This window comes from Xenopus laevis, chromosome 2L (genome assembly GCF_017654675.1).
Source record: "Xenopus laevis strain J_2021 chromosome 2L, Xenopus_laevis_v10.1, whole genome shotgun sequence".
NCBI lineage: Eukaryota > Metazoa > Chordata > Amphibia > Anura > Pipidae > Xenopus > Xenopus laevis.
Window position 1 is genome coordinate 10,272,912 of NC_054373.1, and position 25,765 is coordinate 10,298,676.

A 25,765-nucleotide genomic window follows, 5' to 3' on the forward strand; every position below is an offset into this window, starting at 1 on the left:
TGCTCACATGACTGACAAGCAAAATGTACAACAAGGAACACTTGTTAGGAAATAAATCTGTATTCAAGTTTTTAAACACAATACAGACCAATTACATGAAAATAAAGGCAAATTCTTTCCAAAAAATAACGAACAGACCACCTGTATTCAAAAAAAAAAAAAAAAGAAGCAAACAACCCCGTGTCTTTGGCTCTACTTACACCTATTACACTACGTTCTAGTTTCATTTCTAAAGAATCACTGCTTTTTTTAAAGGGGGGGGGTTTCACTTTTAAAGGACAAGTAACAATTTTTTTTTTTTAAAAATGGCGATGATTCATCATGCGGCGCTCGTTTTCTCCTCCCTGGCTATCTCCTACAGAAGGCAGGGAGGAGAAATCGAGCGCTGTACAATGAATCGTCGCCTTGTCTGAAAAGAGCGCATGCAGAGAATCGGTAAGTAATTTCTTAATAAAAGCTTTGCGAATTAAAAGTTAAAATTGTCTTGGTGGGGGTTTTTTTTTCGTTAAATAGAACATTTTTAAAAAAAAAAAAAATTGTTACTGTTCCTTTAAATTAACTTTTAGTATGATGTAGAAAGTGATATTCTCAGACAATTTGCAATTGGTTTTCATTTTGTATCATTAGTGGTTTCTGAGCTATTTAGCTTTTTATCCAGCAGCTCTCCAATTTTCAATTTCAGCCATCTGGTTGCCAGGGTCCTAATTACCCTAGCAACCATGGATTTGAATAAGGGACTTGAATATGAACAGGAGAGGCCTGAATAGAAAGAGGAGGAATAAAATAAAGCAATAACAATATATTTGTCGTTTTACAGACCATTGTTTTTAGAGGGGTCAGTGACCCCCATTTGAAAGCTGGAAAGACTCAGAAGAAGAAGGCAAATAATTCAAAAACTATAAAATAAAAAAAATAATAATGAAGACCAATTGAAAAGTTGCTTAAAATGGGGCATTCTATAACATACTTAAAGGTGAACCACCCCATTAACACAATTTGTTTACCAGGAATCAGCCACGTGTCCCAGAGCTGTTGCTGAACTACAAATAACTCAAAGTCACCAGAACAAAGACAAATAAATACAGTTATTCAAATTATTTAATTATAATTATTTAATTATAATCTTCTACCTCCCCCGCCCCCCAAATTTATAGAATATTACAGTTCAGAAACAAAAATAAAAGTCTGCCATTCGGCCAAAATATAACGGTTTGGTCACAGGAAAAAAAAAAAATTAGCTATAACCATTTATAGTATTCTTTTGAAAAAGGGGAAACTGCCCTGCAAATGAATATCCAGTAGATCTCAGCGAACTAAAGATGATGGGATTGGTCTTTTTTTTTTTTGTCTATTTTTAATATAGTTTTCAAGATATTAGCAGTTTTACATTGCTAATAGAATTGATTTGAAAAGCTGCCGTCTACTTCAGCAAGTCAACAAAAAATTAAATTATTCAGAAAAAGAAAATCTTGTGATGTTGCACTTATTAGAACTGACCAGAGAATCATTATACTTCATTTTCTGAGCAGAGCAACATCACAAGCCATTCCTTGCCTCACTAAATTCATTTTCAAGATGCATCCAGTTGCCCAAAGTGAACATCAGGTGGCGCTGTTCTTGCAAAGAAGAGCAGATCTATTTGACATAATTTGTTTCAAAGGTTAACAATTCCTATTAAATATTTGTTTCACTTTTATGCAGAAACCATTTCACTGGAGATCTCTAAGTGGGCGGAGACTATTTATACTTTGGGTTAACCCTTTCCCTCCCAAAACCTACTGACTAAATATAACACTTTCATTCAGACACATTTCTTTTAATTGACGTGTCTCAATTGCCAATTTGCAATCAAGAAAAAAAAATGGAGACCAATGGCAATGATCTTAGAACGCCAGTGTCGACAGTATACGGAAACAATCATTTTAGAATAAAGTTCCCCTTTAAATAAGTTGCAGCGCAAAAACTGAGCAAATCCGGGGGAATTCCTTTAAAGGTGGACAACCCCTTTAATATCAACTTTTATTATGATGTAGAGAGTGATATTCTCAGACAATTTGCAATTGGTTTTTTTTATTGTGGTTTTTGAGTTATTTAGCTTTTTATTCAGTGGCTCTCCAGTTGGTAATTTCAGTCATCTGGTTGCTGGGGTCCAAATTAACCTAGCAACCATGTATTTAATTAAAAAAAAAAAAAAAAAAAAGACTATAAATAGGAGAGGAAGTATTACAAATGGCAAAAAAGGTGCAAAAAGCCAATCTCTAGCACTACAGCAGTATAATAAGAGCAGTAGTAAAGCATGGATAAGTATAATAAAAAAAAAATGAAAAATACTCTCAGTTCACCCCGTCTTTGGGTGCATATTTACATATAAAACAGCAGAAGGATGTGAGTTTTTTCAAAAAAGTAAACAAAAAAGTGGTTCAAAAGTTCAAATACATTTATTAGGACAATACAGGCGGACTAACGTGTTTCGGGACTATTGGGGCATTTACTCATAGGCAGTATATATTAACCCTTTCCCTGATACCGACCTGTACAGTATATATTAACCCTTTCCCTGATACCGACCTGTACAGTATATATTAACCCTTTCCCTGATACCGACCTGTACAGTATATATTAACCCTTTCCCTGATACCGACCTGTACAGTATATATTAACCCTTTCCCTGATACCGACCTGTACAGTATATATTAACCCTTCCCTGAGACCTGTACATTATACATTAACCCCCTCCCTTACCTGTACAGTTCAGCCTATGAGTAATTGCCCCAATAGGCACGGAATGCGCTAGGCCTTCACTTGTATTGTCCTTATAAATGTATTTGAACTTTTGAACCAGTTTTTGGTTTACTTTTTTGAAAAACCTCACATCCTTCTGCTGTTTTATAAAGAGGAGAGGGCCTGAATAGAAATAGTAGTAATACATTGAAGCAATAACAATACAATTGTAGCATTTGTTTTTAGATGGGGTCAGTGACCCCCATTTGAATGGTGGGAAGAGGCAAAAAGGTAAGGCAAATAACGCAAACTATAAAATATAAATAATAAAGACCAATTGCAAATTTGCTAGGAATTCTATAACATACTAAAAGATATCTCAAAGGTGAACCACCCCTTTTTATGGGTCTATGGGCCGGCTTGAAAGCCTCAGGTGTTCGAGATAAAGGGCAAGAAGCACCACAAAACGCGCCGCTCTCGTAGACACTGGACAACTCACATCTGTGAAACGAGGGAGTTGGTCGGGTGAATACGCCACCCATTTCACAGACTGGGAATTGGGAACAAATGGGAGAGTTTAACCCAATTTTTGTGAAATCCCTAAGCCTTAGTGACAGTAACACGCACTATGAACAAGGAACAGACAACGGCCTTCTCCAGGGATCCATGGAGTTTTCCCCTCCCGTGTGACCATAATCACCAGCACAAACACTACGGTGAAGAATCAGTAGAAAATAAAACCAAAACATCATTATTGGCAACACTTCAAGGATCCTGGATACAGCGTCAGTCTGTATATGGGAGATCAGTCTGTATATGGGAACTTAAGTTTTTTTTTATTTTTACTCCTCTGCCAGATCCCAATCTACGGGAAATCGGTCAACACAGAGAAGATCCCGTCTCCAGGAAGTCCAGTGTATGAGACAGTAGTGTTCAAACATATATATATATATATATACACACACATGTAATCATACAGACACGGGAGCATGTCGCACTCTTCGCTCCAGTGATCTATAAATTCAAATGTCCTATAGGATCAGCCAATTGGTTCAAAATCATCAGTATCTGGTGGACAGTTTTCCCTCGGGAATCCCGTCCTTTCCTATTGACAAAAACCCCATTCACTCTGCCTCCGGGGAAAGAGAGGAGGGATTCTTGCCGCTTTGACTCAAAGGGGACTTTGCTCATGCTTTTGGGAGACATCCGTCGATCTGAATTTCCGCCGGCCAACCGGAATATCTGTTCTTGCTTCCGTCCGAGTGGTTGATCTGGGGGGGAAAAAAAAAGTTAATTTTGAAAGAATTTTTAAAGGGTTGGTTCACCTTTCAATTAACTTTAAGTATGTTACAGAATGGCTCATTCTAAGCAACTTTTCAATTGGTCTTCATTAATTATTTCTTATAATTTTTTTTTTTTTTAATAATGTGCCTTCTTCTTCTGACCCTTCCAGCTTTTAAATGGGATCCCATCTTAAAAAACAAAATGCTCTGTAAGGCTACAAATGTATTGTTATTGCTACTTTTTATTACTCATCTTTCTATCCAGACCCGCTCTTATTTATATTCCAGTCTTTTATTCGTTCAGTGCATGGTTGCTAGGGTAATTTGGAGCCTAACAACCAGACTGCTGAAATTGCAAACTGGAGAGCTGCTGAATAAAAAGCTAAATAACTCAAAAACCAATTGCAAATGGTCTCAGAATCAATGTCGGACTGGCCCACCACGATACCAGGAAAACTCCCGGTGGGCCCAGGTGTCAGTGGCCCCTCGTGCTGCTAAACATTTATTACATGGCCATTCCCTATTTCTATGAGGCTAAATAGATGGAATAATGGATTATAGTATGTAAAGAAATCAAACTAGGAGAATCGAAGTTAATTGAGAAAATGAAGAATATTAGTACTGAGAGTGGGCCCCTGGTCTAAGGTTTTATTGGTGGAACCCTGGTGTCCCAGTCCGACACTGCTCAGAATATCACTCTCTATATCAAACCCCTTTAATTTTATTTGACATCTGACTGGTCTGTCAGCGACACTACATTTACTACATTAAAGTGCCTGTCGCCTTTAAATCAAGTTTTAGTATGACATAGAGAGAGATATTCAGAGACAATTTGCAATTGGTTTTAACTTTTTTATCATTTGTGGCTTTTGAGCTATTTAGCTTTTTATTCAGTAGTTTGCAATTTCAGCCGTCTGGTTGCTAGTGTCCAAATTCCCCTAGCAACCATGCACTGATTTGAAAAAGAGACTGGAATATGAACAGGAGAGGCCTGAATAGAAAGAGGAGTAATAAAAAGTAGCAATAACAATACATTTGTAGCCTTACAGAGCATTTGTTTTTTTTAGATCAGAAGAAGGCAAATCATATTAAAAAATAAATAAGCAAGGCCAATTGAAAAGTTGCTTAGAATTAGCCATTCTGGAACATACTAAATCATCTACTATCAGATGATGTAATTCAGGGGGATTAACCCATGCGGGTATAGCTGTATGAACAAACTTAGTGGGAAATGCCTATAAAAGGAGACTATAAAACAATAGGACAGACAGTGGTGGAGAAATGGAAGGTTGTGGCCAGCCAGCTTGAAACAATGAATTTAGGCAACTGTGTGATGAGCCACTGACCCCTCCCAGGGAATAGAATAAAACAAAAAACTCCCAGCATTCATGCTCAGCCGATGAAAACACACTCACACTCACGCCTTAGACATACCTTTTCTTTTTCAAAGTTGTCGGGTGTTTTAGTTCCTTTAATGGCCAAAAAGGCCCAGGCTGATCGGAAGCGAAGGTTCCGGACTTCTTTGCTCCCGAAGTCTTCGAAGGCTTTTTTTGCGGGTTCAGTCAACCTATCAAGGCAAGAGCTTCAACTTAAAAAGCAGCTTGAGGAAAGTACAGTAAATTCATCATATAAATTATTGCATTTCCAGATCCATATCCATATCAGGCCAGTAGGTGGCAGTATAGAGTAACAAAGAAAGCTAAAGAAACTCCATTTACGGTTTAGCCAGCCCATAAAAGTGTATATTTTATTTATTTTTATAAATATATAATCAGTGATAAAGCCGGCACTCTCGATAAATAGGTCAAAGTTGCCTGGGTGCAGTATCAAAAATTCAAATCTATATCCAAACAATGAGATCCACACTCTCAGGTCAAAAAAATGAAACGTTTTTTATTTAAATAGGAGACTAATGTCTCGGCCTTTCTCAAAGTGAGAAAACGTTGAGAAAGGCCTTGAAGGAGGCCAAAACATTAGGCTCCTATTTAAGTAAAAAAAACGTTTAAATTTATTTAAGACCTGAGAGTGCAGATCTCTTTGTTTGGAGATATATATATATCAAAATATACCTTTTCCTTGAGAAAGGTCCCAAGAGGGACCGAAACGTTGGAGCACTGTGATGTATGAAATGAAATAATAAAAAGACACTTATTTTACAAAGGGAAGTGCTGGCCCAGGAATGCTTTATTCCAGATTTTGATTATATGATTGAGAATTGGCCGTGCACCCCTGAGATTGCTTGATTGGAGTGCGGATACTGAAGATATATAACTATATATATATATATATATTTATTGTGCCTTTGGAGGGGGTTGTCTGTATTTATATTACTATTTAGTCACACTTCATCCTTGATAAAGGCTTCAATGAGCGCCAAAACATTGGATACAAAAGCGATGTTTCAATAAATCGTTGATTTACAATTTTGGAGTGCAGGTCCATTGTGAAGATTGTACATTACGTATATATCATATATATCATCCACATATGGTATCTTTATGGTGGTTCACCTTTATGTTAACTGTTAGTATGCAATAAAGTGGCCAATTCTAAACAACTTTGCAATTGGTCTTTATTTTTTCCTTTTTACAGTTTTTGAATTATTTGCCTCCTTCTTTTGACTCTTTTCAGCTTTTTAATAGGGGTCACTGACCCCATCTAAAATACAAATGCTCTGTAAGGCTACACATTTATTGTTACTTTTTATTACTCATCTTTCTATTTGGGCCTTTCCTATTCATATTCCAGTTTATAAAATGTTTGGTTTAATATTCCTATTCTGCCTCTTTCCAGCTTTCAAATAGGGGGTCACTGACCCCGGCAGCCAAAAAACTATTGTTCCACTTTAGTGGTTACGGTTACTTTTTATTTCTTATCTTGCCATTCAGTCCCTCCCCTATTTATATTTCAGTATCTAATTCAAACGACTGCCTGGTTGCTAGGGTCAATAAGAAAAGAGTAAATAAGACCATAGCAACAAGACAGCTGCTGAAATACCAAACTGGAGAACTGCTGAACAAAAAACGACTTAACTAAAAAACCCACAAAAAATGAAGACCAACTGGAAACCATCTCAGAATAATAATGCCTATATTATGCTATTAAGTTAATTTAAAGGTGAACTACCCTTTAAAGGCAATGCGGCTTGTGTTACTTTCCAACAACAAAGCAGAACATTTAAAAGATTCACTTACTTGGTAAAGGCATCATCATGACTGGCGACCATAATGAGAGCCCCATTCGGTATCTTGTTAAGGAATTCAACCATAGCGCCGGAAAAATCTGCAAATGGAATGAAATGATTCGTATTAAATCTCCTGTGCAGAAATATTTTATCTTCACTTATTTCTATGATAAAACCATGTCAGCAAATCCCAGCCTGAAGGCCAGTTAGGGGGAGATTTGGGGTGAGTGCTTATTTGTACCCTGGGTACCCCTGGAACTATAGCAGGGTGACTGTTACCCCAATGTTTCTATATATCTGTAACCTTGTTATGAGCTAAGGGGGCCCAGTCTGAAGGTCAGTTAGGGGGAGATTTGGGGTGAGTGTTTATTTGTACCCTGGGTACCCCTGGAACTATAGCAGGGTGACACCCCAATGTTTCTATATATCGGTAACCTTGTTATGAGCTAAGGGGCCCAGTCTGAAGGTCAGTTAGGGGGAGATTTGGGGTGAGTGTTTATTTGTGCCCTGGGTACCCCTGGAACTATAGCAGGGTGACACCCCAATGTTTCTATATATCTGTAACCTTGTTATGAGCTAAAGAAAGTACTAAACAGACTATGAGCTAAAAGCTTGTTTAGTGCCAGAAGTCCAAAGACTTGTTTGTGCAATTCAGATAAACAGTGGAAGTATATTTCAGTCTGACTGTATCTCTGCTTGTTATAGTACTAGTCTAATACAAGTTTGAACGCATGTTTCTTCTGGAGAAGAGCAATATGCATTTAAAGAACGTGAAGTGGATGTTGGTACAAGGAGTTACTAACTGTAGCATCTCCAGTAGGTTGCGGTTACATTACTTGCGGTAGATCATACACAGAGCACCTACCTCCTTCATACATGTCAAATGTTTTGGTCTCAACGAGTTTCCAGGTTTCGGCTGAAATAAAAAACATAATTGTGAGCATTGCTGAAGCCATGACAGTGACTATCGAGACATCGTTTCTTCTGGCCTCATTACAAGAGCAACAAACACGACTACTGATGCTGCACATGTCTATCTGGGACATTCTGGAATAATGTTTTTCTAGGGTCCCCCCTCTGCTCCAATACAAGGAATGTGTCAGAGGATACATTGGGGGTTATTATTAAAGGGCACCTATTGCCCCAAAACACCTTTTCCCCACTGACACAGTCAACTCTCCTGTCCCCGCAATACAATGGGCATGGTTAGGAACGGTGCAGCCCATGATTCCCATTCTGGACCACCCATGGTCCCCGTAAGTCCGAGAACCTGGCTCTAGACCCATATCCCATTTTTACATCTATTCCTGGGGATAAATTGTGGGTGTTCAAATGTTTTCACTTACCACTAACAACAGCGATGTTTATCCCTCGGTTGGAATTCTTTCCCGAGAGGAGTCTGCAACACAGGAGGTTGGTCAGAATCAGAAAAAAGAACAATTCGTACAATACGATATTAGTAGGGAAATAACATATAAACCACTAATAAAAGACAAAATTATACCCCAGGCTTGTGCATTCTACGCCCCTCAAGTTAGTGTAGGACTAAAACAAATCCCGGTAATTCCCGACACCTCTAGGACCGCAGTCTAGAAAACTCCAAAAAGAAAGTTCCAGCTGACAAACTATATTGTTTTTTTCCCAGATTCATTATATTAATGGTGCAAAACTTCTCAAAAGAGTGCGCAGAGCTGTTTTGCCATTAATTTGAAGGTTTACACTTGCTTTAACATTGGGTAGATTCCAGGGATGCACTGAATACAGAATTCGGTTCAGGATTCAGTCTTTTTCAGCAGGATTCGGATTCGGCCGAACGGAATCCTAATTAGCATATGCAAATTAGGGCCAGGGAGGGAAATTGCATTACTTTTTGTCACAAAACAGGGAAGTAAAACATGTTTTCCCCTTCCCACTCCTAGTTTGCATATGCAAATTATTTAGGGATGCACCAAACCGAGGACTGGTTCAGGATTCGGCCTTTTTTCAACAGGATTCGGATTCAGCCAAATCCTTCTGCCCAGCCAATCTGAATCCTAATATGCAAATTATGGGTGAGGAGTGAAATTGTGTTACTTCCCCTTCCCACTCCTTATTTGCATATGCAAATTAGGATTTGGTTCGGTATTCAGACTAATCTTTCGCAAAGGACACGGGGTTCGGCCGAATCCAAAATAGTGGATTCGCTGCATCCCTAGTAGGTACACAGCACAATTACAATTCACAGATGGACCTCTAGTGCTAGTCATAGAAGAAAGAATGATCAGCAATTAAAGCTGTAGCCAAGAAATTAAAGCAATTAAAGCTGGACATAGACAGCAAGACCCCCTTGTTTGCCAAGGTCAACATGCGATGAAGGGTCCATATACAGACCAATAAGCTGCTGAGACAGAATCATTTATTGGTCTGTGGAAGGTCAACTTTCTATATAATGTAAAATTCCCCTGCGCCCCTTTCTCCAGGGACCTCTCCCTAATTTAATGGTCTTTGTAAGTTCAACTTCCTTACACGGGGTCCCTGCGAGCAGTAGTGCCCCTCTCATTAAAGCTTACGATGTCAAAGATATCCGTAATAACCATATTAGGAAGAGAAGCCATGTGTACTCACATGTTATCATCTAAACAAATGTCAGGCATGACGTCTTTTGCGCCGCCAGTCCGTATGCGGTAGGCAAGTTGGTTTGGTGCGCAGGACACCCAGATGTCACATTTCTGCCTTTTGGGATTGGGAGCTGAAGCAGAAAAAAAAAAAAGAAAAAAATGGATTAATTGGGAAATCTCCCCTTTGTGCTACAGGAGCAATTGCCAAATCCTAATGTTCTGGTTACAATGGGACCCGTACGTACCTTTTAGAACCGGTCTCTGGCCAATGCTTTGCATGCTACCAACTGCCGACTGCCAGGGTTCTTCTGGCAATACCTCTGCAAACAGGTATCCCATGTACCAGGCACACACAGAGGCAAATAGCAGGCCCACCACCCTCACGGAGTCTGTGGAGAAACAGGGAAACTTATTAATCAGCAATACATTTTTAATAGTTAAACCCGCATTCTGATGTTTTACAAAGCCTCCCTACACCCAGGAAGATACCAGGAGATGAACCACAGACTTGGAATTCATCAGGCCCGCTACCCAAATTTATATATATATATATATATATATATATATATATATGTCCTCTTACCCCGGTGCTCAGTGTAAGCTTCACTGTCAAACCTAATTTCAGGGGGATAGTTTCCCTTTAAACTCCTGACAATGTATTAGTACAAAGTGAAATGTTGAGCCCAACTTGCTCGCTCACAGCATCATAGCTGGTCACTATAGTCAGGGGCGGAACTAGGGGTAGGCAGAGTCGTCATGTGACTAGGGCGCAAAAGCTGGGGGGGGGGGCGCCAGGCACGTACCTCCTCGGGATTGAAGAGCAACATGTTGTTCATATGGGGATCACTGGGCTATAGTGTCCTTTTAATTAGCAGGTTTATTAATAAACGCACTCTAAATGGATACCCAAAATAATGAAAGAAATTGGATTTCAAGCAAATAAACAAGCGTCAGTGGTTTTAATGTAACAGTGAAACCATGATTTTAAGTACCCTGATTTTAAGTTTCCCCACATTTTTTTTGTGGTCCCACCGATTTTAATAGGTGCATCTCCCTGGTTTTAAGTAATGTTTTCCTGGATTTTACATCAAAACTGTTGTCTCTGATGTTCCCTTTTTTTTTTTTTTTTACTATTTTTGGGAAGGGGAAAACATATTTTACTTCCTTGTTTTGTGACGAAAAGTCACTCTGTTGCCCTTTCCAGATTCGGTTCGGCCGGGCAGAAGGATTCGGCCGAATCCTGCTGAAAAAGACGAATCCTGGATTCCGTGAATCCCTACTAAGCAGATGTATATTTCGCTATGGTTCTGCCTGTAAATGGTCAATTGCAATGAGTCTGCCCCTTATACCAGAGCCGGGCCAAGCTGCTGCGCCGGCAGGTTGAGCGCTTCTGCACATGCGCAAATTGACCATACATACTCGCACAGATGGGAACAAGTGGGGGGTCGGCAGAGAAGGGACCGGACTAGGGGTAGGAGTAAGAACGTGCCTGGCGCCCCTCCACCTTTGCGCCCTAGGCACGCGCCTTCTCTGCCTACCCCTAGTTCCGGCCCTGCCTTATACAGTCCTGCACCAATCACTTATTGCTTTAAGTTGTGTTTGTGACTGACATTCTTCACATGCCCCCCATAGTGTAACATTAACCCTGAAATGTTTAACCCTTGTTATTAACACACTAAATATTGTATCTCAAATTAAAACATAGTTCTGTGCTTATAGTCTTTCAGTACTTTCAGAAAAAGTTACTTTAAAGGGCACCGCTTGGGTAAAAATGGTTAGAAAACACGGGGGCCCGTACAACAAACTTTTCGGGGCCCCCTGTGTCCCAACCATCCCCCAAGCCCCTCCCCAAATCCCGCCCACTCCACATCATAGTTAAAAGACCACACAGACATCAGCGTTAAAAAAAGGTAACCCCCCATTGGTGCCAGGGCCCCCCTAGGATAAAAAAAAAAAAAAATTGGGGCCCCAAAGAACATTTTTTTTTTTTAAAAAAAACATTGGTGGCAGGGGCCTATAGAGTATTAAAACAATACATTGGTGGCCAGGGGATTTAAAAAAAAAAATAAAAAAAACACACATTGGTTTTCAGAGGAATTGAACTTGTGGCTTCAGGACTTCAACTTCGCCTCCTTTCATGGCTTCAGGTCTTTTCGCTGCTTTCGGACTTCGGCTGTTTTTGTGGCTTCGGGTCTTTTCGACACTTTGGGACTTATGCTGTTTTCGTGGCTTGGGGTCTTTTCACCACTTCTGGACTTCGTAACTTTTGACACTTCCGCATTTCGGCTGTTCGGGACTTCGGAAGGAGGCGACACAGCTTCGGCGCTGTCAAGGGGGGCCCAGCTCTTTCGAAAAGTTCAGCACTGCCAGGCCCAACAGACCTGGCATTTTTACCCAACAGGTGCCCTTTAACACAATTCCCTGATTTTACTAAATGTTTTCTTGGTCCCCTGGAAAATGTAAAATGGGGGTTCTCCTGTATTTCCTACAGTCCTGCCCTGCTGGTTCTGTCTCTTGAGACAACGTGGAAGAAGTGGGCCGGCTGTTATTCAGCCGATTTCTGCTTCATTGTTTTAAAAGTCAGAACCAGCAGAGAATAACATCACTTTTTATAGCGGCCATATTTACAGACCATTGGGAAATAATTATGATTTATATCTATTAGAAAGTTGCTCATAGTGACATTTTCTTTCATGGGGCAAAGATGTTATTTTTTTGGTTTAAATCACTTCTGCTTGCAAGTCGCTTGTGATGTATGGGGAAGTCACTGGCACAAGTAGGCGGCCGTATTCTTCTGCACCCCCCAACCCAACACAGACTCTCAGGAGGAACTGCTGATAAAATATATTGTAGTTGTTGTAATTAGTGCCTATAAATGAGCCACTGGTTTGACTTGAAAGGAAGGTGTCCTTTTATGAGCGTTGTTGGTCCCAGCTACAAACAAGTCCCTGCTACAACCACATGAAAGCCCCAGTGCAACAAACAGGTTCTACTAGATGTGCCCAGGCCTGTCCTGCACAAAGGTTGTCATTACGTGCAATGTAAACAATTGATAATGAAATCCAATACTAAAGGCCCATGGGGCGTCTCCTCCACCAACGTATTTCTGGTCTCAGACAAGGAAATGTCAATGGGAGGCAACAGGGTTGGTTCTGGGCACTTCTCCACAGGCAGAGATGCAAGACGGACAAAAAGAACTCACAAAAGGGACCCTTCCTACGAATAAATATTTTTCTAGTTTATGCGTTATGGACGGACACAGCCCGAGGCAACCACAACCCTTTAGCAGTAAAGATCTGTGTCTCCAAAGATGCCCCAGTAGCTCCCCATCTTCTTTTCTGCTGATTCACTGATTCACATGCTCTGTGCTGCTGTCACTTACTGAGCTTAGGGACCCACTCACAATATACAGGGTATATAACATAAAAGGCACAATACAAGGCTCATTAGGTACAAATTAATAATAGGATCAGATTGGAAGACAGACAGAGCTCATTTTCTGCAATGTCACTGACACACAAAAGATGGACTCACAAAATCTAAGATGGGGAGCTGCTGGGGACAAAGGCCTGGACAGTTACCATTATAGGGCTACCAAAGTGCTTTGTTGGTGTAGTATATAAATATATAGTGAATAAAGTACCCCCTCTTGTAAAATATAAGGATATTATAAGTTACTGAGGAGTTTCATGACCATATAAAAACACAAGTGTTTTTATACAGGTCATGGAACTCAGAGGTAACTTCTAATATCGAGTTAATAGTGAATGGAGGGCACACCAAATCTTTCAAAAAGTAATCAGAGGTGCAGAAACAACTGTTACCCCTACTTAATGTAACCTATAACAATGTACTTTGTCCATATGTTCGCACACTCAAAACAAACACAATTTGGAGAATATGAGTGGTTCAAAAAGAATTGGTTTTTACTTTTATGCAGAATTCTTTTTTTTTACATGAACGCCATAAAACACATGGCATAATTTATACAGTATTAAAAACAGTGAACAATATCAACCACCCATTGATTATACATGGCAAGACATCAACAAGGAGCGGATACACCTACCAGCAAAATAAGAATGGCCCCAACGTTTCGGCACCAAGGCCTTTGTCAAGGGGAACCCCCTTTTTCTGGTCCCCTGAATACTTACCCCTTAATACAGCATTTCTAGCCTTATTATTTTTTTAGGATTAAGAAATCGTTTAAAGGTGTCCTAAAACCTCACAAAGGACTGGGGTTAGAAACTTTAGGGAGGAACGCCACGGACGCAGGCGTCAAGTCAGATGCTACGGAAATAAGGTAAGCAACATTCGCAGCGTTCGTCCGACGCTACAGGACTGTCGGATGCAGACGCTGCGACTTCATCCGACATTTCCATCTCTTACCTAATTTCCGTCGCACCGACTTGACTCCTGCATTTTTGTGCAGTGCGTCAGATTGTGCCGAAATCGCCCGTGGAGTTCTACCCTTATACACTGGTATTTGCACATACAAAGGCAGTGGTGTAACTTAAAGGGACTGCAACCTTTTAAATCCCACAACAAAAATCTTCAGGGTGGCCTACATGAGCCTGTTGGGCTATGGAAACATTAACGTAGTGGTCTTCATCCAATGGGATTTTCAAACCTGCCTGATATTGGGCCATATTATCAGTCTAGAGAGCCCCATAATGTGCCGATAACTCATACTGGTGGGGCCTAGACAGAAGATTTTATCATTTATACAATTGACACTTCAATATTAGAAAAAATGGTGACACATAAAAATAATTGGAAAAAGTCATTATTTCTGGTGATCTATCTGAAACCAACTAGTTGTTTGAAGGTGAACAACCCCTTTAAATGAGCGGTTCTCTAAGTTAGTTATAGAATGGTCAATTCTGAGCATCAATATGTCTATTATTTTTTTTTTTTTAAATTGTTCGCCTACTTCAGATTTTTCCAGTTTTCAAATAGGGGTCAGTGACCCCATCTAAAAAATAAATGCCCTGTAAGGCTACACATTTATAGTTATTGCTACTTTGTATTACTCACCCTCTCCTATTCATAGTCCAGACTCTCATTCAAATCAATGCATGGTTGCTAGGGTACTTTGGACCCTAGCAACTAGATTGCTGAAATTTCAAACTGGAGAGCTGCTGAATAAAAAGCTAAATAACTCAAAAACCACAAATGATAAAAAAAATGAAAACCCAATTGCAAATCGTCTCAGAATATCCCTCTCTGCATCCTACTAAAAGTTAATTTATGGTTGAAGGTAATGATAAAGTGTCTTTTAACAAAGTAAGGGCACAAATTCCCATTAGAGCAACTATTGTAGCTGGTGGTATCTCGGAAGAGAAGAGGGTTCCTGGCATCTGTTACAGATAAGGCAAATAGGAAAGTATTATAGGGGGGCAGCAGTGCAGTTCAGGAGGGGATGGAGGGCTCTGCAGGGATACAGAATTATTTGAAAGCCTTTTGTTCCCCTTTAAAATCATTAGCGTGACAGGTGGCACATGCCAAGTGCTTTCTGTGAGGCGTAAAGTCCATGGCCACATTGTGTGGATCAAAGGTTACACTGAGTTTTTAAGCCAGTTTCTTCCTGTACCTTACAAGGAAACAAAATCCCCTAGGAACAGAATAGCTTTTAATGACACCAAGAAACAGAGCTGCTGTATCTGTAACCACGTCCAGCAGTCGCACGCAGACTCGCTCATAGCAGCTTCATGTTCAACAACAGCAGCATTCAGAAGCTACACACACACCAAGCAGCTCCTTATCCCACAGGTCTCTGCTCCTATTTTTATTTTACTCACCTTCAAATTAACTTGACGTATGATGTAGAGAGGGATATTCTGAGACAAATTGCAATTGGTTTTCATTTTTTATTATTTGTGGTTTTTGAGTTATTTCGCTTTTTATTCAGCCGCTCTCCAGTTTGCAATTTCAACCGTCTGGTTGTTAAGATTTAAATCGCCCTAGCAACCATGCATTGATTTAAATAAAAGACTGGAATATGAATAGGCGAGGGACTGAATAGAAAAAGTTAAGATCCGCTTGTTTGGCAAGGTCGCCCACCAATAGGGTTGCCACGTTTTTTGGAAAAAAATACCGGCCTTCCTATATATTTCGATTTTTTCCTTATTAATAACATTAAGGGCAAGCATCATTTTTTTAATGGTCAGGCCGGTAAATATTAGCCAGATGGGCCACCAAAGGCAGGGCGATATCGAGTTAAATGGGCGTTGATGGAACGAGGACCGCATCAATAGAAATAAAAAAATCAAACCTGCTCGATCACTATCTGCCCGATTTTTGGGCTGATATTTATCCGGGAGACTCGTCGGAACACCCCATACACTGAAGGACTGATATCGACAGCTTTAATCTGCCCGTGTATAAGCACCTTAACTTAGCTTTTTATTCAGCAGTTCTCCAGTATGCAATCTGGTTGCTAGGGTTTAAATTGCCCTAGCAACCATGCGCTGATTTCAACAAGAGACTGGAATATGAAAATGTATAGGGGAGGCCTGAATAGAAAAAGGAGTAATAACAAGTAGCAATAACAATACATTTGTAGCTTTACAAAGCATTTGTTACATAATGGGGTCAGTGACCCCCTGTTGGAAAGTAGAATGCAAATGATTAAAAAAAAAAAAACTATAAAAAAAAAAAAAGAAAAAACGAAGGCCAATTGAAAAGTTGCTTAGAATTAGCCATTCTATAACCTACTAAATTTTAATTTAAAGGTGAACCACCCCTTAAATGGCACAGACGTGTAACATGATATCACGGGGCACATGGGCAGCTGAATGGGCACAGCCGAGAGACCTTAAAACCTGAAATCAAAAGGCAATATAAACCTGTGCCGGCTGAGCCAATACCCAGGGGGTTCAGTGGCCCTTTAAAGGCCTTGCATCCACCCAGACTCAAGGGAAATCTGCAGTGATTCCATGTTTTCTCTAATGAGCCTGACTCACTACAAAGACTTGGCTCAGATACCACCCAGCCCAAGGCACGGCCTTGGCACAACTTCTGTTCCATATTCCAGTGGGTTTGGTCTGCAGCCGAGAATAAATGCAAGGCAATTACAGCATCAATTTGCAAGGATAATGTAATATCAGCCTTGGTGATTCACAGCAAATCTAGGTTATAAGACCAGCAATATATATGTTATTACACCCATTTTAAAATGTATCGATATTTATAAACATGATGAAAGGGGTGGTTCCCCTTTCAAATAACTGTTAGTATGATGTAAAGAGTGATATTCAGAAGAAAAAGGCAAATAACTATAAAAAAACAAATTAATGTAGATCAGGATCTGCCGGTAGACCTTTAGCTGAGGATCAGTAGATCTCAAGACACCGTCAACAAACAGCTTGTCTATATCACCCTCCTGTTTCAGTATTTTCATTCAGATATTAATTAAACATGTTTATAATGAACTTAATTATTAAATTTACATAAGAAATAGTTGTTTGTTAAATATAGCAATATACATTTTCTCATAAATCAATATATAAGTAAAATGCGGGCAGATTCCGGGAGATTAGTCACCAGGCGTCAAATCTCCTCTTCTTCGCGGCGACTAATCTCCCCAATCTGCCTTCCCCTGGCATAAATGTAAATCGCCTGGGGGCAGGCACATGTAGCGCTTCGTTTTCCGAAGTCGCCCGAAGTTTCCTTGTGAGGCAATTACGGGCGACTTCGGAAAACGAAGCGTTCCGTGTGCCTGCCCACAGGTGATTTACATTTTAGCCGGCGGAAGGCAGGGGAAGTCGCGGCGAAGAAGAGGGGATTTGTCGCCTGGCGGCTAATCTCACCGAATCTGCCCGTGTGGCCAGACCCTTAAGGAAATTCAGCCTTCTGTTCGATTTTATAGGCTTAAAGGAGAACCAAACCCCTTATGCTTAAAATGCCCTATCCAAAATAGTCACCCCTGCTTTCCCCCCAGCCTAGGTGTAAACTCTGGTAATTGCCCCTAATCACTTAACTCTCTTTGCAGATTCAGCGCAGCAGAGCTCATGGGCGCCATCTTCAGCTCTTCGGTAATCTTCGGGAAGAGATCGGTGTATCGGCGCATGCGCAGTTGGAGCAGTCTTCCGGTTTCTGACAACTGCACATGCGCCGAAAGTGACGGAAATTGCAGAAGCGCCGGAAGATCACCGAAGAGTCGGAAGATGGCGTCCGTGAGTTCTGCTGCGCCGAATCTGCAAAGAGAGGTAAGTAAGCGATTAGGGGCAATTACCAGAGTTTATACCTAGGCTGGGGGGGGACTATATAGGGTAGGGGGTTTTATGCATAAGGGGTTTGGTTCTCCTTTAAATGGATGGTTTGTCATTAAGTTAACTTTTAGTATGTTGTAGAGCGGCCGATTCTGAGCATCTTTTCAATTGGCCCTAATTGTTTTTTTTCTTTTTTAATTATTTGCCTTATTCTTCTGACCCCTTCCAAATTTGTAGTTATTGTTACTTTTTTACTACTCATCCAACTATTCAGGCCCTCTGCTATTCATTTTCCAGTCTCTTGTTGAAATAATCAAAGCATGGTTGCTAAAGTAATGTGGACTCTAGCAACCAGATTGCTGAAACTGCTGAATAAAAAGCTAAATCACTCAAAAACCACAAATAATAAAAAATGCAATTGCAATAGGATTTTGCTCTCTACATCCTGGTTAATTTAAAGGGGAACCAGTCCTTTAAGGATAATGCACTGACACATACTGAATGGACTCTAACATCTCTGCAACTATTAAATCAGAGTCAGTCAGAGTCTCTGTGGTTCGTCTTCTTTCGCTTTCGGAACAGAAGGAAATGTGGTTCCTGCCATTTGTCTTTTCATGTACAGTAACGGAAATTTATCTATGATGTGAAATCAACCTTAACGCAATGTAAAAACATGCTCATACCAAGGATATAAAAAGAGTATCAGTACAATTATACTTTCAAGACTGACTGTGATGCCACATGGCGGATCAGAACGGACCCGGACATTTGTATGTAAATATAAATATATATATATATATATATATATTAGAGCCTTTAGTAATGATCCTAAATACTATAAATTGCCTATAATTACCCCACCTAACTATTTCTAATACATACATTTATTAAGTGACGTCACAATGGCAGATAAAAGAACCCTGTGAAGCACACCAATAATGAAGCAGAGAAAAGTGTACAGAGGACCAAAGTGATAATTATCCATTATTACCCTGCGGGTTCCTCCCCAATTACACAGAATTTGCTCCCTGCCACTGCTGTAAATTTCCTAAAGAATGCGAAAAAGCAACTACCACAGCATTCCTTAGGATCCACTTTTCCATAATTAGCACAACCTGAAAAACAGGTCTGGCACCCCGGACTGGAATAGTAAAGAACAAGTGAAACGGTGGCGAATTTCTTCAAAGGAGGATTCATTTATCTGATAATGAAGATTTACACAGAACAATAGCCCTCCAAGTGCCCATTGTTACTCACCTGTATTGTACACCTGTATCCCCAGCTCTCCCATACCCACAGGGCTGCAGTGCAATAGCCTTTCATATTCAGTGGCATGCTCTGGGCAGAGGCAAAGCAGTTACAGACAGGGGTGTAACTACAGAGTAAGCAGACCCTGCAGCTGCAGGGAGACCCAGGAGGTATAGGGGCCCAATGAGGCTCTAATTCATATACAGCATCAATAAATGTTGGTAAAACAGGTCAATCTCTAAACATTTTGGGGGGGCTGAAAAATAATTTGCTGTAGGGTCCAGTAATATCCAGTTACGCCACTAGTTATAGAGGTGCAGACATTGGGGAGAAGACTATCGTTAAAGGGGTTTTTCACTAACTTTAACTTTCTGATTATTAACTTTTAGTATGATGTAGAGAGTGATATTCTGAGATCATTTGCAATTGGTTTTAATTAATTTTTTTTTTTTTATTTGTGGTTTTTGAGTTACATTTCTATTCAGCAGCTCTCCAGTTTGTAATTTCAGAAAACTGGTTGCTAGGGTCCAAATTACCTTAGCAACCATGCACTGATATGATTACTGAGACTGGACTAGGACTAATGTGGTCCTTGATCGGCAAAAAAAAAAAATCAAACCTGCCCGATCAATATCGGACCAATTTTTGGCCTGATATTGATCGGGGAGAACAATCAGAACTCCCCATACATGGGCAAATATTAGCTGCCAAATTGGTCTAAAGGACTGATATTGGCGGCTTTAATCTGCCTGTGTATGGGCACCTTTTTATTCAGCAGCTCTCCAGTTTACAATGTCAGCAATCTGGTTGCTAGGGCCCTAATTCCCCAAGCAACCATGCATTGATTTGAATAAGAGACTGGAATATGAATAGGAAAGTAATAAAAAGTAGCAATACATATAAATGTGTAGCTTTACAGAGCATTTGTTTTTAGATGGGGTCAGTGACCCCTATCTGAATGCTAGAAAGTGTCAGAAGAAGGCAAATAATTAAAAAAACGATTTAAAAAAATGGAGGCCAATTAAAATGGTGCTTAGAATTAGTCTATAACCTACTACATGTTAACTTAAAGGGGAACCACCCCTTAAAGAGCACCCCTACTGGGAGAAGGGGCCCAATGCCCGGCGGCACCTGTAGGTCCCATGCCACCCTACAATTTCACCTTGGGCCACAAATATGTTGGTCAGAGGCCCCAGGGATGTCGCACTTCTGCTATCGGTGCATCCATGGAACTGCACTAAAAACTGCACTAAAAACTGCACTAAAAACTGCACACCCCACCCAACATGTCAGAAGCAGAATTCACATGATAAAAGCAAGATGGAGTGGTGTCTGTGCACATGGGCATGTTTACCAACATTGGAGATAAATATCTGGAGATGTTGCCCATGACAACCAATCAGCAATTAGATTTAAACAGCCTAAAAAGTTAGAAAACAAAAGCAAAGATCTGATTGGTTGCTATGGGCAACATCTCCAGATATTTATCTGCATAATGTTAGTAAACAATTGCCCCTGGGTGTGAGTGGCTATTGTCATGCTGAACATGGACTGGAACGGAACCAGTTTTAGCCCTAGTGGGGCATTCACAGGATCAGACCAACTGGCACTCGCATTCATAGCAACTGGCGGAATACCGGTTGGTCTGTTTGCCTATTCTTTTGGCTCAATGTTAAATGAAAACAAGCTTTTTAAACTTAATTTCTGAGTTTTTGGGATATCTTTTTGTTTTTAAAATATATGCGCCCTTGGAACAGGGGGGGGGGGCTAAATCCCAGTAACCGTGGCCCTTTTTGAAACCATAGCAACTGTAACAATGAATGGGGGGGGATCATGTCTGGTCATACAGTCACTGGGTTACATACATACAGGGAAAACGTTTCAACTGGAAGTAAACTGAAAATGAACAGTATATGTGACCCTGTATTGCAGAAAGCACAAAAACTATGGGTCCTGGCAGCTGCCAGCTCCCAACTGACACTTGTTGCACCAACCTAAACTCACTTGCAAGTGGCAGTTTCTCCCGTTGAGCCCACAAAGTTCTGCTATTGGGTGCAAATTTGATTCAATATTGCCCCTTGTCTGAGCTGTTCCACCACTCCCAGCCCTTGTTTGGTTTGAAAACTTCTAGCGGCTTTGTCCTTAAGTTTACAGGGTGTGTGTGTTGTGCTTACACTGGCGTGTGTGTGTATTTGTGTATACAATAAGCCTCTAAGTCCTTCTTTCAGCTGGACACCTCCATGTGAATGTAAGCACACAGGACATAGCGCAGATGTGTAAGCAGTGCAGGGATCTGGTGACAGAAGCTTACAGAAGAGCAGGAACCACTGAGAAAAATAAAAGCATCACTTCTGGCATGTGGGGGTGTCTGGGTGCCCCAATACTGAGACTGCAGCAATAGGAAGGACAAGCTGTACCTGAGCAGCAGAAAGAGTCGTCGTGTTGCACACGGGCCCATTGTAACAGTCAGAGACAATGAAATGACACAAATCCACTGACACCTCTGTATAAGGTCCTTGAGGCTCAAGGAAAAGGCACAAAAAAAAAAACATTTAAAAACACAGAATGCAAAAAATGCTTTGTCTCTAATAGCCTGTCCCCGGATTAACTCTGAGTAGAGATATATGGATTTTTTTTTTACTTGCTGTGAATATGAGAACTTTGACAATATCTATTGTTTCTATCACTTCAACTTATTCAAGGGGGAAAATTCCTCTCCTTCACTCCTCTTACTGGAAAAAGCTTTTTCTGCACCTAAAGGTTAAACCTGTTTTCTTCTCATCCCTTGGCCCTGGTGCTCTTAACTTTATTTATGGATTCCTTTTGTCTGTATTTATGGTAGGGGCCCTTATGTCTATTCCAAATGCTCATATTCTCCCTTAATGCTACCTCTTATTATATTACAGAATGGTACTGCCCTTGTTTTATGGTAACAGGCTATGTACTCACCTAGGGAGCTGTTCCTGCTGAATTGTGCTTAGTACAGGGAATACCTATGCTGCCATAGTTTAATGGGATATCTCTGTACAGACTATGAGCAAACTTAGGGGGCTGTTCCTGCTGAATTGTGCTTAGTACAGGGAATACCTATGCTGCCACAGTTTTATGGGATCTCTCTGTACAGACTATGAGCAAATTTAGGGGGCTGTTCCTGCTGAATTGTGCTTAGTACAAAGAAATATCTACACTGGTATAGTATAATGGTCTCTCTCTAAACAGGCTATGTGAAAACCTAGGGGGCTGTTCCTGCTGAATGGTTAACTAGGGTGATAATGATATGGGGTAAATTGACAAATCTGCAGTTATCAACTTGTCCTCCTACTGCCCCAAACTTGCCCTACTGTGGTCATTAAGTTCTGCTACACACGCCATATACCTACAGCTGCTGTCCTATTGGCATCTCTGTCCAACTGACATACCACCTAACTGGTTTCCACCTTCTCTTCATTCCTTTCCTCGAAGTCACTAATAACCACGGCACAAAGACATCAGTCTATGCCTGACATAGAAAGAAATGCTGAGTCCAAAGCCCTGGTACCAGCAGTCTAAACCTGCTCAGAAACCACTAAAAATAAAATGTAAAATTGCAAGAGTGCTCAGAGGAGCTGAGAGAGTAAGTTTCACTTTCTGTTCAGATTCCCTTTAATAGAAGCTGTATTTTCTGATGTGGTTGGGAAGAGGCAAAGGCAGAATATTTAGACAGATCATAATTCCATCCATGCACCCAGCAGTCCAGGAGTTACACAGAATAGGAGCCAGTAAGCTGAGGGGCAAATATAAAGGCTGCACATTTGTAACTTCCTGGTTCTGGTGAAGCCATAACCGAGCAACGTTCAAAGGGGAACTGAAACTTACTTAACACTGGGGCCCAGAGCAAAAGAGAAACCTGCTGTGGGTGAGAAGAGAACAAAAACAAAGGGAATAAAAATACTAAATATTAACTCTTTATGGGACAGAGCCACATCAAGTTCCAGTGGTGAAGAACAGTATAAACTCACATTGTATCAGCTGAGCAGGTGTAATACGGGACACACAATGGGAACAGAAAGATTCAATTATTAACTCTCTGTGGGACAGGTGCAGATGTATGAGAGAAGCACAGGGTACCTGGGAGAAGACAATAACCCTGCGTGGGGCAGATCATATTACTGGTCGATGGGTGCTGAAAGGGCACAGACTAGGCAAGAATGATAATGAGGGGTACAGTCAACATCTTGCTATTCTTCCCTACAGCTATGATTCATGGACCCCAATATGTACTGGACCCCCAGCTAGGGTTGCCACCTGGCCGGTAAAAATGATGGTTATTAATAGGAAAGATAAATATATAGTAAGGCCGTCTCTTGTTCAAAGCAAATGCATGGTTGCTAGGGTAATTTGGGCCCTAGCAACCAGATTGCTGAAATTGCAAGCAGGATCTGCCTTCTTTTTACTGACTCTTTCCAGCTTTCCAATGGGGGTCACTGACCCTGTCAAAAAAATAAATGCTCTGTAAGGCTACACATTTATAATTATCGATACTTTTTATTACTCATCTTTCTATTCAGGCCTCTCCTATTCATATTCCAGCCTCTTATTTGAAGCAATGCCTGGTTGCTAGGGTAGAGCTCTAGCAACCAGATGGCTGAAAATTGCAAAGTGGAGAGCTGCTGAATAAAAAGCTAAATAACAAAAAACCTCAAATAATAAAAAAATGAAAACCAAATTGTCTCAGAATATCACTCTCTACGTCATACTAACAGTTCATTTAAAAGGTGAACAACCCCTTTAAAAACCACGAATAATAAAAAATGAAAACCAATTGCAAATAGGGTGAAAAGTGTGTACAAGGTTATAATAAATAAAAAATAAACTAAAACTGAAAAAAATTAAAGTGTTTTTAATAATAATATTTTTATTTTTTACTTTATTTTTTATTTATTATAACCTTGTACACACTTTTCACTTTGAAAAATATTTAAATCCACTTTTTGTCACTGGCTATATGTGAGTTAAATCGGTTCAGAGCAACACGTATTTCATTTGAGGTCACTTTCATCACTGAAAAAGAATTGTTAGATTAACACCAAGGGTGTGTCCATTAAGCAGCTGTAAATACCGCACTATATTATCTCATTTTTCTGTTTTTGTTTCCCCCCTCGATTAACTTACGTTATTTGAGCGAGACACAGCAATTTAATCTTTGACTGTATTTGTTTACACGGGCAGAGTAGAGCCCGGAAATTTGCTGGACTTGGAACACACCGATCTGGAATCTCAGAGTTTGTGGTCGGTATTTTACTGGCCTGGCCGGTAAAAATGATGGCTGATGCCAATGTTATTATTAATAGGGAAAAAAAAAAAAAGATAAATATATAATAGGTATTATTTTCCAGAAAAGGTGGCAACCCTACTTGTAAATTGTCTCAGAAAAGGTGGCAACCGTACCAGGCCTGGACTGGCAATTTGTGGGTTCTGGCAAATGCCAAAGGGGCTGCTATAAGGTGCCATAGAAAGTCAGTATTTAGTGGGGGGCTGATTGGGCCTCTGTATACCTTAATACCAGGGTCTATTTTAATTCTCAGTCTGGACCTGTACCCTATCCCCAGCAGTCACCCTTTATTGCACCCAAAAAGAAAACTCAATTGCACCAGGTCTCTCCCTACAGCCAATGAAATCCCTCCTAGTCCACCTGCCATGAAGCAGAACTACACCCCTGCACTACACCCCACACATGAGCAGAGCTTGGGCATCAAGACTAATGCATTAATCAGCATCATTTTTGTTCTACCTGAATATCTGAGTCATAAAGTTCCAGCACCTGTAGCCATTGCCTCACCTCTAACTGAACTACAACTCTCAGCACTCACGTTTCTGCCCCTGGAGCAGCGATTCAGCAGCGATTCCGGGCGTTTATGTCAGTAAATATCTTGGGGCCGTGACTACATGAATGAGAGCGCTATAGAGAGCTGATGTAGCTGAGCACACACCTGTCCTGCAAGTAACAAACAGATGGTACAACTCACAGCTCAATTCCTGAAACTTGGGGCCCCTCAGAACTTGGGCAAACACTGAATATCGGGCTGAGTCACTTACTGCTCGACAGGAACCTGAAGTTGACCATTGTGTCAGTCTGGAAGCAGCAGAGAGAGAGAAGCGTAAAGCAGCCCCGGCAGCGACACACACGCAGCTCAGCGCTCGGAAGCGAGAATGAAGCCAAGTACTGCGCATGCTCAGTCTCCACACCCTTGATTAACCAAACAGGTTGGACCAGAGGCTGGGAGTCAATGTAGGGAGGGAGCTGCTATTCTTATCAAAGAATTTCATGCCTTTGTCTTTTATCTCTCACACTCTCCCTAAACCTGTTATGCTTGTACCCCAGGAAAGCTTCACTGTATGATGTTGAACTACAAATCCCAGCAATGCACTCAGAGCCTACCTGGAATACTGGGAGTGATTGGCTAGTTGTATCTGGGGGGTCAAGCTGGGTGTCAGACAGATTATAGGGATCAGCTTCACCCAATTAAAAACATATTATAT

The 25,765-nt window shown here is 40.6% G+C and overlaps 1 protein-coding gene across 3 annotated transcripts; it reads right to left on the reverse strand.

Annotated features, from left to right (window-relative positions):
• Window positions 1–1,334: 1,334 nt before the first annotated feature.
• fam3b.L (FAM3 metabolism regulating signaling molecule B L homeolog) lies at window positions 1,335–25,515 on the reverse strand. 3 transcript variants are annotated; one of them, XM_018245889.2, is made up of 8 exons: window positions 25,322–25,515; window positions 10,031–10,174; window positions 9,793–9,916; window positions 8,535–8,587; window positions 8,054–8,104; window positions 7,199–7,286; window positions 5,439–5,571; window positions 1,335–3,992 (listed from the first exon to the last, which is right to left on the reverse strand). In XM_018245889.2, the coding sequence occupies exons 1-8, from the start codon at window positions 25,347–25,349 to the stop codon at window positions 3,909–3,911; spliced, it is 705 nt and encodes a 234-aa protein (XP_018101378.1). In that variant the 5' UTR covers window positions 25,350–25,515; the 3' UTR covers window positions 1,335–3,908. The 3 variants fall into 3 exon arrangements, with proteins under 3 accessions (XP_018101378.1, XP_018101377.1, XP_041437470.1); XM_018245888.2 differs by having other exon boundaries at window positions 25,252–25,488; XM_041581536.1 differs by lacking the exon at window positions 25,322–25,515 and adding an exon at window positions 25,065–25,199.
• Between the last annotated feature and the right edge of the window lie 250 nt (window positions 25,516–25,765).